General features: G+C 45.8%; 1 protein-coding gene across 2 annotated transcripts; it reads right to left on the bottom strand.

Moving 5' to 3' along the window:
• Nucleotides 1-1488: 1488 nt before the first annotated feature.
• On the bottom strand, nt 1489-8588 carry LOC125515960 (glutamate receptor 3.1-like). Of its 2 annotated transcripts, none has more exons than XM_048681435.1 (7): nt 8168-8588; nt 5079-5417; nt 3631-4979; nt 3249-3526; nt 2855-2886; nt 2351-2757; nt 1489-2126 (listed from the first exon to the last, which is right to left on the bottom strand). In XM_048681435.1, exons 2-7 carry the CDS (start codon nt 5341-5343, stop codon nt 1677-1679), a joined length of 2781 nt encoding a protein of 926 aa, XP_048537392.1. In that variant the 5' UTR covers nt 5344-5417; nt 8168-8588; the 3' UTR covers nt 1489-1676. The 2 variants fall into 2 exon arrangements, with proteins under 2 accessions (XP_048537392.1, XP_048537391.1); XM_048681434.1 differs by lacking the exon at nt 8168-8588 and adding an exon at nt 7089-7236.
• Nucleotides 8589-16452: the final 7864 nt, after the last annotated feature.

Genomic DNA, 16452 nt, shown 5'->3' on the forward strand with positions numbered 1-16452 from the left:
GTTTATCATTGTTATCTTTACTGTCGGAACCCGTGGCGTATCCCACTTGGTCCCTCGCGGAACGTCAAAACGCAGGGCGAGCGCGACGAATATGCCTGCAATCAAAATTATAAACATACATGTTATACATTTTGCATAGGAAAAAGAGCTCTTCCTAAACCAGGTATTGAACAGAATGAGAAATATATATACATTATACATTCTTCATAGGAAAATAATCGCTCCATCGTGTAAAAGAACTCTTCCTATTGTTGCTCTTCTGTATTCAAGAAAAATACAGGAATCTCCTACCCACATTTAATATATGATATGTTAAGTCAACTATTATGACTAAATTAAATAAAAAGGCACTGATACTCGTTTCTGTTTTCGCTGCATCAACAATAATCCAATTGTTATGCCTCGCAAGAAAAGTTACAGCAGAGCTGGCAGTCATAATGTAGCCTGGCATAACTATTAAATTAGAAGAAATCAGAAAAGAAAACCCAGTATCACTAGAATAGACAAACCTAGTACCACTAAGGCCTTGCTCCAGGAAGTTGCAGCATCCCTGCAACAATTATATATATGTATACCACTCCATTAGAATAGACACTCATGATTCTTTTACAAGTGTATTTAGAAGGAAAATGATGGCTTGGTTTTGCATCTGCCTACCACTCCACTACTAACAACACTTGTGATGCACGCAAGAACCAAAACAGATGCATTACAAACCTGCAGGAATTTCCACTTTTCAGACCAGTGGCTCGGTGTTCCAGTAAGATTTGAGAGAGACAAGTAGCTACCCCCTCCGTCCCATAATATAAGGCGTTATTACATCTAATATGTGAGCATATTAGATGTAATAACACCTTATATTATGGGATGGAGGGAGTAACTTGGGATTAATCTGACTCAGTCGCATCCCAGAACCACCAAAAAGATTTGCATCAATTGGAGCTAATCCATAAATATTTTACAGTGTAGCCATAGAGTTAGAAAAACGAAAACCTAGTGTTGGATTTCTTCTTAACTATCCTAATAAGATCATAACTATTTCTTCCTATGCTCTTTTTAATTATCTTCTTTATGAGTTGTGGAAGGTGCTACACATTTTTCTACCGACCACCCTAACATAAACTTCAAAGTTGCACGGAACAAAACTCAGACAAAACAGAGTATATAAGCCAAAAAAAGAAAAACTATCATACCTTTTGGGTGGCTCCATCTAAACTAGTTTATGAACAAGCATCAAAGTTTAGTACTAGAATCTACAGGCATCGTCACACATCAAACGGTACTAGCTGCAGCCGGCAGGTTCAGTCCGCCGCATACTATCAAACTGAAGTGACACAATCCTACTGACTTGGAATAACCACACTACGCGCAATTGAACACATGAACAGATCACACCGCCAAACGCCAATTCTGAAGTGGCAAGATATCCCCAAAAAATATAGTCATGCAAAGAATAAAGTGATCTACGTGGGAGAGAGGAGCATTTCGATATTTTTAATTTTTATTATCAATCCTTCCTTTAAGAAGTATTTGAACCCCCTCTATACATCCCTGGTGTTTGGCTTTACAACCTAGGTTACCGGGACCAAGGTTAGTCGGCCGCATTGTTGCTTCACACAAAACAGTTGCCCAGCTGCCTTGAGAGATAAAGCACGAACTAGCTTTGTACACATGAACTAGCTTTCCATTTCAATAACGCTGTCGTTTCTGACTTCCCTGGACGGCCTTTCTATCTCAAGGGTAGAAAGGCTGCTCATTGGCGTTGCCGGCGTCGAGCTTCCAAGCAGGCTCATGGACCGCCTCTCGTTGTTCTTTGGTGGATCCTTGCCATGGACGAATGAGAAGAATCTTCTCAGGCTCTTCCTCTGTTCATGCCTCAGGTATTTGCGTAGCATGATACCAAAGTAGATTAGCAACGCGAGGACGCATGCCACGCCACAGATTAGGAACAGACCAAGGAAGCTCTCAAGGCGGAGCTGGTCCGAGTCAACAAACTCGCTGTTGTCAGTTGCGCACTCCCCTGTCTTGAGCCACTTGTCATGGATCCGCTGCAGCTCCCCATTCTCTGACAATGACAGGATTGCGGTGGAGAGGTCTACTTGCAAAGGGGAGTCCCTTGGAAATGCCTGGTAGAATGAACTTGTAAGGTGCTACATTTTGATTTGTGAGACAAAGTAGGTGCAGATTTTAGACTTGCAGCCGCAGAAAAGTGCAAATAAAGTTGCATAATAAACTAGATAGTTGACACAATTTGTTCAAAGTTAAAACTGCTATTCCAGGATATTAACTTCAAAATATTTTGCTCTTATATTCTAATCTACATTAAAGAATATGGTTCAAATGTACTTACAAAGCCCCATCCTCTGCTGGTGAAATCTGTACCAGCTACCGCAATCTTGCAGTAGGTTGACAAAAACAGTTCAACATAGGGTCGCTCGTCAACAATGGCCATAACACCTCCTTCCTTAGGGCCTAGCTTGAGGGCTTCAGCATATTCTTGTGGTGAACCGAGAGCTCTTAGCCTTGAACGTGAGATGTTGAGCTCCTTGACCATGTAGTCTTGTGCAAAAGAACCAACTTGGAAACCAATAGGATCATTACTATTTTTCAGGTCATCGATTCCTTTTATAGAAGTATCAAGTTGTTGCACGGTCAGGATGGAAGTAAGACTCGCGGTATAGCTGGATACAATTATCAAAACAACGAATAGCCATATGATCAGGACACCACGCCCTGAGGTGCTCATAGTATTTTCTCCTGCGGGCAGATACAGATGAAATCACGAGCCATGCCTCAGAACAAAATGTTACCTATGGCCAAAAAAACACATAATAGAGAAGGTTGGTTTACTCACTGTGTGAGAAGAACAACGTCGAAAAGCTGAACCTGCAGGCAATCAAAATAGAAATTATAATCACATCTGAGAGCAAGGAATCACGCCATGATAAGAACATTTGTAATACATGTGGAGAAGTATGTGAAAACAGAAAAAAAAAGAGCAATGCATCATAAATATCATTAAGCGAATATATATACTGTGCATATATACGTTTCACAAGATCATTAAGATAATAGTTCCTTGGTAATCAGTAGATGCTTCATTTGGGTATGTTAACTGGCAACTGTTCTGAGGTGCTTGCTGTATGCAAACATATTGCACAAGACTTGTTGAAACATCAACATTTCTAAGAAAAAAGGAATGATATACTACAAAAAGACGATACAATAGGTGCAAGTCAGCTCCTTACCAGAAAATAGTTATTATTTGTTGACGTACTGAACCACGGAAATCATCATTGATCCGATGTTCAAGAACCCAAACAACCACACCCACAATAAGGAAGTACAACCCTGTAACACACCACATCTCCAAAGTAAATGGCTGCAAGAATGCCCAGGACGATGTTATATGCTGTTTAACCGGAGCCAAGATAACCAAGCCTGTTTCAATGAATGGCTGGGTGAAATCAAAAGTTACTGTTCGCCTCATTGTAATTGCGATATCCCCTATAGCTGCATCGAATTCCTGCAGGATAAGACCCCCCCTGGTCAGCATGGTATGATGAAATGGTTTTTTTTTATAAAGATGATGAAATGGTTAGAGGAAGAAAAAAGGCATTCCATACTTACATTTGATTCAATCATCTGTACGAGTTTGTCATAATTAGGATTTTCAGTACCATTCCCAAAAGGTACAAACTTGTAACTAACAGGATAAGGAAGCAAAGCCAATGCCTGAGTAAAGACATCGATGCAATAACCCTTCATGGACCCGGTAGAATTGTCTTTCGTGACAAACTCTTTGAAACTAAATCTGTTGGGAACACCAATTTTCAACTGCTTGGCATTAGAAGGAAAAACCCATCCTCGAGGCCTCTGTGCAGTCTCCCCAGGCCAAATAACATCATAGAGATGCTGATCAGCGAGAGAAATATTAGGAGGCTTTGAATATAGAGCCTCTGGAGAGACAATCGACAACAAGCCAGAATAATTTGACCAAAAACCAATGGTCCGCATGCCACTTCCGATGATGTTTATGATGTCATATGCAGGATGAATTAGGTTGCCTCCAGCATCGAATTGCACTTGCCCAGACACCCCAGTGAAGTTTACCTTTCTAATCTTCTCCAATAATTTATTTCCCATGTCAGAAATGCTCATTGCTTCAAGGTGAAGTGTTCCTCCAGTTTCATCATGTAACATCGAGTCATTTGAAAAGGAAATCCTACTACCATCATCAAAGAAGGCATCCAGAGCCCGAGCTACTACCCAGACACTATCATAAACATAAAAACCGTAAGTATTTACACGAAGATCACTATAGTTGTACTTTTTACTTTGCCTGCTCCATTTGGAGACCAAATTACTCTTCATCTTTGAGTTGGGGATATGTGGCCGTAAAGTAAGAACACCTTGCAGGCCAGATATAGTCTCAGCAGGAACTGATGAATTAGCATCAAGATATGCAGACAGCCAGTCAGTTGCAATCCACACATAGCCGTTGCCCATCATGTTCAGTTGTTTTGCCATAGAGAAAAGCTTGAGTCCAGGTTCAGCTCCAGTATGGAGAATGATAACACGAGACTCCATATAACTGACACTAACCAACAAATTTATGAGCTCACTTCTTTTAGCATTGGAAGGAAACCCAACCTTGTAGGAGATTTTGCAGCGCTTTAAAGCGAGTGCATCATCCAAAGCAGCAATGCCATTTCGACCATAAACATTGTCAATGTAAATGGCAGTCACTATCTTCCAGTGGTTGTAGTCAACAACTTCTGCCACAGCCGCCATTTGATAGAGGTCATTGGGACCAGTCCTGACAAAGAACGGGAACTGTATGGATGAAAGAGTTGCATCAGAAGCAAAGGACATCAAAGGGACCCGAAGCTCATTTGCTACATATGAAATGATGTGAGAAATTGTAGAGCACTGAGGGCCAATGAGTGCAATAACATCAGTCTCCATGAACTGCAAAGCTGATACAAGGAATACGGTATCATTGTCACAATTCCACAAGAGAAGCAAAAACTATTTCAACAATGCCAAATGAATGCGTAACATTAAAGCTAGCATACCTTGAACCATGCCAAGGAAACCATCAAAGCAATTTGTATCCTTGATTTGAACCTTTAGTGTAGTTCCATTTAGAATTGTTGGATCAGAGTTGATATCTTCCAAGGCTGCATGGATGGCAACCGCGGCAACACCTCCAGTGGTGGAGTTAAATTGAAGAATAGACCCAATATTCACAACAGGAGGCCTCGCAGCTAAACTCTTGCAGATGCCATTAGGAAACAGAAGCAGAGAGAGAACCAACAACATGAGAAAAGATATCTCCATTGTGCCTCAAATGGTGCAAAGTCTACTGGATGCTTGTCTTCATGTTAGCAAACTACTTATGTGTTGGAAACCCCCTGTAGAAAAAACATAGAGCAGATGTTATCATGATACCAATGCATAATTCTTGTATTCTCTAAAGTAACAAAGTCCATGTTAAAGAGCACCATTATTTGAAGCCTCAGTCCAAACGTTGAAAGGAAAACAACAAGGAAGCAAATATCAATTTGAATGAAGAAGTTACAGTATTTAAAAACCCGACGGATTGAATATCACGAGGAAAAGCAACTTGGGAGAACAATGACAGATGATTCGACTAAACACATTAAGTAAATACACCAAATCTCAAGCAACACAAAAAGAATTGTATGTGACTGATTTATACTACCATTAGGAAGGTACAGTTGCAAAGTTGGGCCAACAAGCATCCAAGAAAGTCAAGAAGCAATGTGGTCCTTGAGTTAAAGCCAAAACATGTGGCGTGGCCATACTACTCTCAACAGATTCCAGTTTCCAACACGTACATGTGCAGGAGCAGGTGCAAGTGCAGGTGTCAAACTTTGGATTATGCCCTTGTCTCAATCAGACAGCAAACAGACAAACAAAACAGAGCATACAACTTTATATATACTATGCTTAAGACCGGGTGCTTCCTGCAACCAAACAAATGGCGGTAAATGGTAAACAAAGAGCGCACGTCCTGGCATTTTCATCCGTTTCGTGCACATTTTCAGCAACTGACGGTAAACGGACTGAAACCTCAATTCGAATGAAGCAATTGCAGTAATAAAAACTGGATTGAACATCGCAATGAAAGTAACTTGAGAGAACAATGACAGATGATTTGACATTTTTTTTAAGGAAATACACTCATTTCTAGTAAGCAACACAAAAGTTTGGTCTGTGCCTCATTTATATTAACCATATTCTATACCATTAGTAGGAAGGTACAGTTCCAAGGCTGGGCCGACAAGCATCCAACAAAGTCAAGAAGCAATGTGTGGTCCTTAAGTGAAAGCCAAAACGTTTGGCGTGGCCATACTACTCTCAACAGATTCCAGTTTCCACACACTTTTGCTATGCAAGAGAGAACAAAAGCTGCTTCCGACAAACTTTGAATTATGCCCACGAAACAAACAACTATACTTGTACAACTATGCTTAAAATGGAACAAACATTGAAGCAGACAGCAAGCAAACAAACAGAACATACAACTTTTTCTTTTGAAGTGGGAACATATAACTATATATATAGTACTAGTATATGCTTATGATGGGATGCTTCCTGCAAAGAGGAACCAATGCCTGGAATGCCAAGCAACCGAGCAGAACCTGAGCACAAATCCCTGCATTTTCATGCGTTCCGTGCACATTTTCAGCAACTGACTGTAAACGGACCGGAACCTGAAGGACTGGAACGAGACCCCGGACAGACGTACACCCTGCACAATCCATCGAACACCTTGTGGACGGGCAATGCATGCAAAGAGTAGACCCACACCCAGCGGCAACAGCAACCGGAGCCGCCATTACTTGCCGGGGAGGATCAATACACAACCAGTGCCCTCGGATTCCTCAGTGAGACCCCAAGAAACGGCGGGAATGGCGGCCTGAATGCCACTGGCAGCACCGCAGCAGGGAAGTACTGTAGGACTGTAGGAGATGGGTGGGGTGGGGATTCTACTGTAGGACTGTACTAGAAGATGTGTGGGGATCCGAGAGCATGTACAGAGAGAGATTTCGACTTACGGATTGGATTCGGGCCCCGCCAAGAGGAAATGTCGGCCTCCACTCGGACGCTGGCTGCTGCTGCTGCCGCGGCGCCGCTCGACGACGACGAGGATTAGACTGAGAGCAGAACGCGAGCTGCTGCTGCCGTCGGTCGAGCTCATTATTTTATTTTAAGTGAGTGGTATTTATAGCGGAGGTGGACTGGGGAGAAAGGGAGAGCGGACTCGGTGGTGATGACACGCGGGTTCACCGGAATATACCTCACTCCCGGTTTATAAGTCTCATTTTGTGCCAAATTTTGATTAAAAATTAACTAATAAAATACTAATGCATGTCACAAAATTATATTGATGGATTCGTATTTGAACATAATTTTCAATTATAGTGTTATTTTCTATGACATGTATTAACATTTTGTTAGTTAAATTTAAGGTGAAAATTTGACACCAAATACAAAGATAAACAAAACCAGGACGTAGTACATCATTCGATATAATTAAGTTGACACAAGTCAATTGCACCACAAAGATAAACAAAACAAATTGATATTTTAAAATGTTTGAACCGAATGGAGCATCTCCTGTTAAGTGTGGTTTGAAAAACCTTAAGATTTGTTTTTCATATGATTTAGTCACAACTCATAAATGAATATCAAATAGCGAGGCACATGTGGCGATTGCATCAATTTTGAAATCCGCAACTTTGATCGTGCCTTCAGTACGCATTTGTTTGAGCGTGTGTGTATGGTGGGGTGACTGTGTGCGTGTGCGTGTACGCGTACGCGTACGTCAATGTTATTTCTCAAAAAAGAAAAAAAAAGAGGAAAAACTATGCATGCAACCTGCGTTGAAGAACCCTAGCTAGAGTGCGTGACTGACCAAAGAAAGGTATTAGATCCGATTCCAATGATCTTTATGCAGGGTGAGATGCAGATTAGCATGCCCGCAGGCAAACAAAATAACTGTCAAATGATCCAAGTTAAACTCGGCTTGTCAGATCAGCTGGCATTAGAAACTGAAATCAATCAAACGAAAAAAAATATCAATCAAATGCGTGTCACGAGCTCAACAGAGCCATGATTAAGACTAATCAAGCACCTGTAATTTAGTGAGCAAGATTACAAAGGTGAAGTGAGGATTTTGTGCTGATTGCACCCAGTTTGCAGAAACTTGGCTGCTTCATCTTCATGTGAAGTTCATGCATTTCAATCCTGAAAAATAAATAAATCAAGTCCATGCATTTCCAAGCAGAATATATGCTGCATGCAGCCTTAATCTTAGTCCGCATTACAAGCTAGGCATTTGCATCCAGCCCTGCAGGCTGCAGCTAGTGTAAATAATTCCATATACCCACATTGAAGAGAATTCACATGTAAGCTTACATTATACGTTCATTTGTATGCCGTCACTCCATCTCCATGCACAGAACAAATCTTTTTAGCTGTAAAACCAAATGATGCTTTCGTTGTTTCTGCTTTTTCTTAATGATTAATTTCGCCCCCTTTTAAAAGTGCGCATTTCATGAAAGACAAAAAGGGCTATAATGCGCATGTGATTAGTATCTGATGCTGCCCGGGAAAATTCTGTAGGCTTTACGCTCAAAATATTATCCCTTGCGTGACTACCTTCTTATACATCCTAATTCTTCACTGATGGCCTGTATACAAGAACGGCAGGTATACACTATATATAGCACCAGTAAGTAATTGTGGATGATATCTATTCTTTTTTTTTGCGGGGTAATGATATCTATTCTTCACAAACTGTTTCAGCATGAAGATATATGGTTGATCCACATGATACTTATCAATCAAATCAAACAACTCATCTCCTATGCTGAAACCGAGCATCTTGCTGAAAATCTATGGTCTATTGTCTGCCTCATCTTCACTGTATTTTGCTTCTTTGGGATCTCTGCTATCCTCCTCCTCTTGCTGAAAGTCCATCCACTCTTCATAGCCTTGAGATAATCCATCATCTTCCTTAGCCCATCCTTCATCTACTACTTCTTCCATTTCAAAGAAGATTCTGTAAACCATGAGATTGGGAGTTGTTAACTTGGTCCATCTAGGAATTTTTCTGTAATCCACCACAACAACTTTCAATATAACCAAGCCTGTTTTACTTACTAACTCCATATCTACAGCCTGAGTGTAACCAATCATTAAGCCAATTTCACACATAGCCCATGGAAATTCTTCATAGTCTTTGGTACCCCTTTTGCTCCAGCGGAATTTGACCCAAACCACAGCCATTTGCATCATCATTCCAGATTTTCACATTCACCATGATATTTCCTCCCTTTAAAGGGACCCAGTCATATATAGCAGCTTCATTAATTCTAGCAGCTGATGGAAAGTTGACAAAAAGAACTCCTTCAGAAACCTTTCTAGCTTTCCAGTCCCACCTTCATGGTTAAGTTTTGGCCAAGCTTTTGATTAACATGTCAGCATCCACTTCTAAATCACATCCCTCCCTCAGTCTCACCAAAGCCACAACTTCATTTTTACTAGCACTGGAAATCTCCTTTGCATGCTCTGCCACAAACAATCCAAGCCCCTCCCCACCAAAACCAACCAGAGTAGCTACAGGTTTTTTCTGATGAAGCCAAGCACAGAATTCAGGTACATGAGAACCCTTAGTACAGATCACACACTTTACTTTTGCCTCACATCCTTTAGAGTTATGACCTTTCTCACCACACTTATGACAGATAGCCTTGTCCACAGAAGAAATTTTGCTATCAGAAATCACCCCCGAGCTTTGATTCCCTGCCACCACTGCCCCAGAGGAATTAGGCTTGGAAGTCTAAACTTCGCTACCCCCTCCTCCACCATTGATAGTGGTTGTACACGTCTTCTGTTGATATTTGCCAGTAGCAGGGGCGGATTAGTGTTTTGCAGCGGTGGCCAGTGAGGGTATTGATATATACCTCGATTGCCACCATCTTGTCCCCAATCCCCATATCCTGGCTCTCTACACGGGAAGTTCTGGTGCTGGTTACCTTGGAAATTTTGAAATGGCGGTCGGGGTCAGACCTGGGGACCTTGATCGTATTTGTCGAATTGGAATTCTCTCCCATAACCTTGATTTGGTCTCCAGTTTCCACCACCTCCACCATCCCTCCCTCCATTTCCACGTCCAGAACCAAAACGCTCACCCATCTTTCCTCCCATGATTTGGCTATCACGAGCGGCGGCGGCTGAGGGCGGACACCACAAATGGGAAATCCTAGAGTGCAAAAAGTGATTAGGGTTAACGACCTGTCTCTGACCAGGTTGTAGCACCCCACCCCACTCCCTTTTTTGGGATCCAATATGCACCCATATTTCTGGCCCAGCCCACCACCAACCGGCCCATTCCGATCCATAGTTCGAATCGAAACAAAAAAATCCTCCCTGAACTCTAAATCATCTCTAGATTCATCCTCCTGGCATGCTGGCAATCGTGTGGAGAGCGGCGCATCAACTAAGATGCATGCTGGTAGATAACGACCTCTCCCGCCATGTCCCATCTACAGACAATTCGGCTTAGAACCCACACCCACATCAACTGGCTTACCACCAATAATTTGGTACCAACAATCCTTGCTAACTGAATCACACTCAACAAGAAACACATGACTGGATTTATGACAAGGAGGAACACTTACATAACTAAATACAGGAGCCACAATCTTCTCTGAAATGCGGTCAACGGCACCCAATTTGCATAATCTGTCCCCTTTCTACTTGCCTTTGATTCCCTCTTAGCACAAGCAAAAGCATCAGCTAAAGTCGTTATATATGGACTCTGTCCAGCTTCACTCTCCTCTGAACATTTTTCATCATCTTCTTCAATTTGCTCCAACGCCCAGAATCTGCCTCCAGGTCGAGATCCAATTAAGCAATCAGCATATCCAGCTTCATCCTTTTGCCTACATCCACCGGGGTCAAATTTGAACCGTCTGTTCATCAAGCTCGTCCTCCTCTCTTCTGTCACAGACTGTGAAACTACAGAGGAATTCAAATTGTTGGCGACAAGTACGGCAGAGGATCCACTGGTTCCGGCAGCGATGGAACGCTTGCTGAGCGTAGTCCCACGAGACAAATCCACATCTCTTTCCTCCTCGGATCGCTTGATCTCCCCTCTCCCCTCGCCCAATGAATGAAGTCCACCGGCGGCGAGAATTGGAAGGGCGGCATCTGCACTCTCTCCTCCGGGGTGCCCTCGCAGTGAATCCTTCTCGCAAAATTCTTCATCTCTCGATCTGCCTGGATCCGGCAAGTTTGAACATACCTCTCTCTTCTGGATCTGAGTATCGGATATGATTCCGCCTCTGCTACCGCCTTCTCTTCCCTGCATTCCCTCTCGCATTCCAACCAAGAGAAGGAATCGTTGTTGATCCTCTACGCCCTCTCCATCCATCTTCGTTCCCTTGTCGCCAGCAGCTCCACCTCCGGCACCGACTGGATCAGACGAAGCACCACCTAGAACGCCTCGTATACGAAGGGGAGGGGGAACCCCGGCCCATGCGAATCCGCGAGTTATTACCCAAAACCACCACACTTCGGGCTAGGGTAACAGGTCAATACTAGATTTGAGCCAAGTCACAAAAAACCACTACAATTGTGCCTAATCTGTAACGGAGAATACTGATTGTTTGATTTCCTCAAGAAAACAGCAAAACTGATAGGTTGGGCCCACCTGTCAGGCTGAGTTGGCATACCTATGTGGACAAAAAATCTGACGTGGATGGGGGACCCACCTGTCAGCGTCACATATTTTCCCCATTTTCTTTTTTATTTCGCATCTCTGGCTTTCTCTTCCACGCCACATCTGTCTTTGCTCCGGCGAGCATGCTGCCATCCTTCTTCCCCCTCTCTCTCTCCTGGCCTTAGCGGCGGCGGCCACCTATCTCCCCCTCCCTCACCGGCACTCCATGGAGAGGCAGACAAGCTGCGGCCGCCCCGATGATCCCCCGACGCCACCTCCCTGAGCTCGTGCGTGCGGGCTCACAACAATGGCCGGTGGCACGGCGTTGACCACAGCAAGGTCGTTGCGGCGGATAGAGGTGGACCATACGGAGGCAAGCATCCCGACAGCGAGCTCGCTCTAGGCACAGGCGACCTCGCGTCGTCGTTGCCATCGCCGACGGATCCGCGGGCCTCCTCCTATCCCGACGCAAGAGCGCCCACCATGTCGGCGCTCCATGGCTGCTCCAAGCCTGCCCCGCCGGTGCTCGATGGGGAGGCGCATGAGCTTCCGCCACTCCCCCATGACCCCCGGCACCATACCTCCCGGAGCTCGGGCGCGTGGGCGCACGATGGTGGCCGGTGGCAGGATGGTGACTGCGGCGAGAGGTCGATGCAACGGAGGGGGAAGGACCGCGTTGACGGGCACAACTGACCTTGAATGGCGCGACGCGTGCGGCGGTGGCGCCGCCGCGACCGGCGACTCCGGTTGACCGGCACGGAGCTTCTCCATGGTGTCGCTGGTGTCGTGGTTCTAATTCTGACAATGATGTAGGGGGGTAAGTATGGAGAGGCAAGATCTTAGCTATAGAGGAGTTGTAGGAACGCAAGATTTACGAGTTCAGGCCCTTCTCGGAGGAAGTAATAGCCCTACATCTCGGAGCCCGGAGGCGGTCGACTGGATTATGCGTGTGTGAATTACAGGCGTGCGAACCCTTTACACTGAGGAGGGGTGGCTTATATAGAGTTCGCCCGACCCCTCCGGCCCTCAGTTATGCAGGGTTTTAAATACACACCCCTAATAAAGTGCTATGATGACCATAAAGGCTACTTAATAACCGACCGTTAGCATGTGGAGCGCCTTTAGGTCACCTGCCGTCGAGTGGCTTGGTCTTGGTCGAGTGATTGCTTCTTGGTCGAGTATCTTCAAGTCTGTCGAGTGAGACACCTTCAAGTCGATTGAAAAATGATTTCTTCTGGAGATGTCCTTGGGTAGGTCAGTTTGGACAGGTCCATGACCCTACCCTAGGTACATAGCTTCATCATTAGCCCCCGAATGGATCGAGGTTTGAGTGGGACAAGGTTTGAGCATTTTTCCGACTCGTTTTTCATGCCGCGAGCATACCTTGTTTCGGACCAATGAACCCGAGTGTTGACAGCGACTTCCTTTCCAGTCGCCTTGATCCATTCTTAATTCTTCGTCGAGTGAGTTTCTTTACTCGAAAGGCTCTGAGTGACGGTGCGGAGGAGATCTTTGGTTTGACAAGTTGTTCTGCCGCCCGCGGATTTTGTGGGATCCGAATTTTGGGAAGCGCGCGGGACAGGGGAGGCCGCAGTAATCGGATGGGATAGAGCGGAGCCGCCTCGATCCCCGTGCCACCTTTTTCGCCACGTATCGCGTGCGCGATTGTTACGGGATTTGACAGAGCTGCCTGGGCCTACCCGTCAGCCACTTGGAAGTGGCCTCATATAAGGCGTTGGACCGGAGTCTCCCGAATAGTGCGTTCCCATTACCTCTTCTCCTCTTCACGCCCCTCCGATGCGCTCGCTCTCGCCCCAGCGCCACCGCTCCGTATGCGTCTCGCCGGCGACAATGGGGAAGGAGAAGACGGCGGCTCTGGAGCGGGCAAAGAAGGCAACGGCGAGGTCGAAGGGGAAGGCGACCAGCCGGGGCGGATCTTCCTCGCGAACCGGCCTGCCGAAGGGCTGGATTCAGGGTGACTGGATCCACTCGAGGATCACCCAAGAAGACCTCGACGACCTGGCCGAAGGGGGGCTGATCCCCTATGACTCGGCACGGCTTCTGGGGAAGGAATCTGAGCCGCAACCTCGGGAGGGTGAGCGTGTTCTTCTTGCCACCCATGTCGACCGTGGATTTTCCTTGCCTCCTCACCCTTTCTTTCGAGGGTTTCTGAACTTCTTTGGGGCACAACTCCACCACTTTACTCCCAACACAATCGTTTATCTAGCCGCTTTCATTTCTTTTTGTGAGAACTTCCTGGGTTGCCGGCCTCACTGGGGTCTTTTCAAGCACATTTTCACTTGTCGCTCCCAGATGGTGAAAAAGGCTAATCCGATTGACGAGAGGACGCAAGTGATTCATATGTGTGGGGGTCTTGGTATCCATATGAGAGGAAAAAGTTCTTTTCCGACCATGATTCTTCCCGACTCAGTCCGCGGATGGCAGTCGACCTAGTTTTACTGTAAGGACCAGTCGACGCCAGGGTAGTCGACTGGACTCCCTCCCTTTACCATGGACCGAGTGAGGAAACCCTCCCCTTTGAAGGTGCTCCTGGAGGAGAAGGCGCAGGTGAGGGTGCTGGTCGATCGAGTGGTCCATCTTATCCATGACGGGGTCACTGGTATGGATCTCTTGGAGGTCTTCCTTCAGCGGCGCATCCAGCCTCTTCAAGCCCGAGACCATCCGATGTGGATGTATTCGGGTCTTGAAGACTCCACTCGGATCCACCCGGAGGAGGTCGACGACGACACACTGGAGAAGTGGCTGTCGGGCATTACCGGGAACAAGGACAACCCCAGGGGAGCCAGGAGAGTCCCTCCATTCGACCAGTCTCATGCACCAGAGAAGGTCTGATTCTGAGTTTTTGCTTTGTAATTTGAATTCGCTCCTGCATACACTGCGTCGACTGACTTTATTCTCTCTGCTTTCTTTCAGGCCATTATTGAAATGTATTCAATGCCCAACGGAGAGCAAGAGCAAGCTCTGGAAGGTGAGGCGAGTGGCGGCGACAGTGGCGAGTGGACTTCCGACGGTGAAGGGGGTGGAGGAAGCGACGACTCAAGTGATGGAGAAGAAGTCGAGTCACCTCCTCGCCGGGAGAGGCGATCCAAGCTCGACCAAGAACGACCGAGTGCCCGTGAAAAGGTAACTGCTCAGGCTGGTCAGTCTTCGAAGCGTCCTCGGGTCTCTTCACCAACCCCGACTGAGAAAGCGCCAAAGCACCCCAAAGTTGCAGAGCTGAAGACTCGGAAGGCGTTGCCGAAGATTAAGATTGACATCCCCATTTCTTCCGCGTGAGTGTCTCCTTTCGACGCTTCATGCTGTTTGTTTTTCTTATTTTAACTGGTCAGATTTTGGGATTGTCAGTGCTGCCACTTCCGGGACCTCAGCTTACAGGGACGAGGACGAGGTGATGGAGGATGCGGTCACTTCTAATCTGGGTATGATTTCTGTCGTACTGTCTTTGTTTGGTCGATCCAATTGCAATGTGCATCATTGGGTGATGTGACTTTGGCAATTGCACCCTACACAGCTCCCAACGTTATTGACCTCCCTGACGATGATCGTCGGACGATTTGTCGAGCCTCTTCTTCGTCTTCTGGGAGCTCTTTCCTTAGGATGTATGCAATATACGGTACTGTCCAGTCGGGAGTGCTGACCAAGACTTCCATGATCAGGTCGACTACAGCTGGAATTTCAACTTCAGTCGAATCTGTGGCGCTTTTTGGCTGCGGGGCCTCTTCACTGAAGGGATCCTCCTGAACTGATGGTATGTGAATGTGTTCCAAAAACACATTGCTGGGATGGCTTCTCTTTTGTAACCTATTTTTGCCAGATCATCAGCTGCTTGATTTTTCAGTCGGGGTATGTGATGAAGTTCTAACCCCTCAAATTTCTTCTCCAGCTTTCTCACTGCATTGCAGTAACCAGTCATGGCTGGACTTCTGACGTCCCATTCCTTCATCACCTGATTAACCACCAAATCTGAGTCACCATAGACCATGAGGCGACGGACGCCGAGTGAAATGGCCATGCGCAACCCATACAAAAGTGCTTCGTATTCTGCCTTGTTGTTGGAGGAATCAAAGTGGATTTGAAGAACATAACTGAGTTTATCTCCTCTGGGGGAGACCAACACTACTCCGGCACCGGAACCATTTAGCATCTTGGAACCGTCGAAGAACATGGTCCAATGCTCCGAGTGAACCTGAGTTGGCAGCTGCTGTTCAATCCACTCGGCGACGAAATCTGCGATTGCCTGGGACTTAATAGCTTTCTTTGCCTCAAACTTGATATCTAGAGGAAGGAGTTCAATCGCCCATTTTGCCACTCGACCGGTTGCATCCCTGTTATGCAGGATCTCTGATAATGGAGAGTCGCTGACGACTGTAATGGAATGATCAGAGAAGTAATGAGCAACTTTCTTTGTGGTCATATAAATCCCGTATACAAGCTTCTGATAATGAGGATATCTTTGCTTCGATGGGGTCAAAACTTCAGAAATATGATATACTGGGCGCTGAATTTTGAAGGCCTTTCCTTCTTCTTCCCACTCGACCATAAGTACCATACTGGCGACTTGTCCCGTGGCTGCAATGTAAAGCAGCAAAGGCTCCTTACTGATTGGGGCAGCAAGAACCGGCTGGGTGGAGAGCAGAGCTTTGAGCTCTGCAAACGCTGCATCAGCT

The sequence above is a fragment of the Triticum urartu genome, chromosome 6 (assembly GCF_003073215.2).
Source record: "Triticum urartu cultivar G1812 chromosome 6, Tu2.1, whole genome shotgun sequence".
In the NCBI taxonomy this organism is placed as follows: Eukaryota; Viridiplantae; Streptophyta; class Magnoliopsida; order Poales; family Poaceae; genus Triticum; species Triticum urartu.

What these genes read in the sequence shown, in the direction of transcription:
- LOC125515960 (XM_048681435.1), bottom strand. Translation starts at nt 5,343, where the DNA reads ATGGAGATATCTTTTCTCATGTTGTTGGTTCTCTCTCTGCTTCTGTTT. An exon ending in TACAGATGATTGAATCAAAT is followed by an intron (nt 3,527 to 3,630) that starts GTAAGTATGGAA and finishes CTTATCCTGCAG; the next exon opens with GAATTCGATGCAGCTATAGG. An exon ending in GACGTTGTTCTTCTCACACA is followed by an intron (nt 2,758 to 2,854) that starts GTGAGTAAACCA and finishes ATCTGCCCGCAG; the next exon opens with GAGAAAATACTATGAGCACC.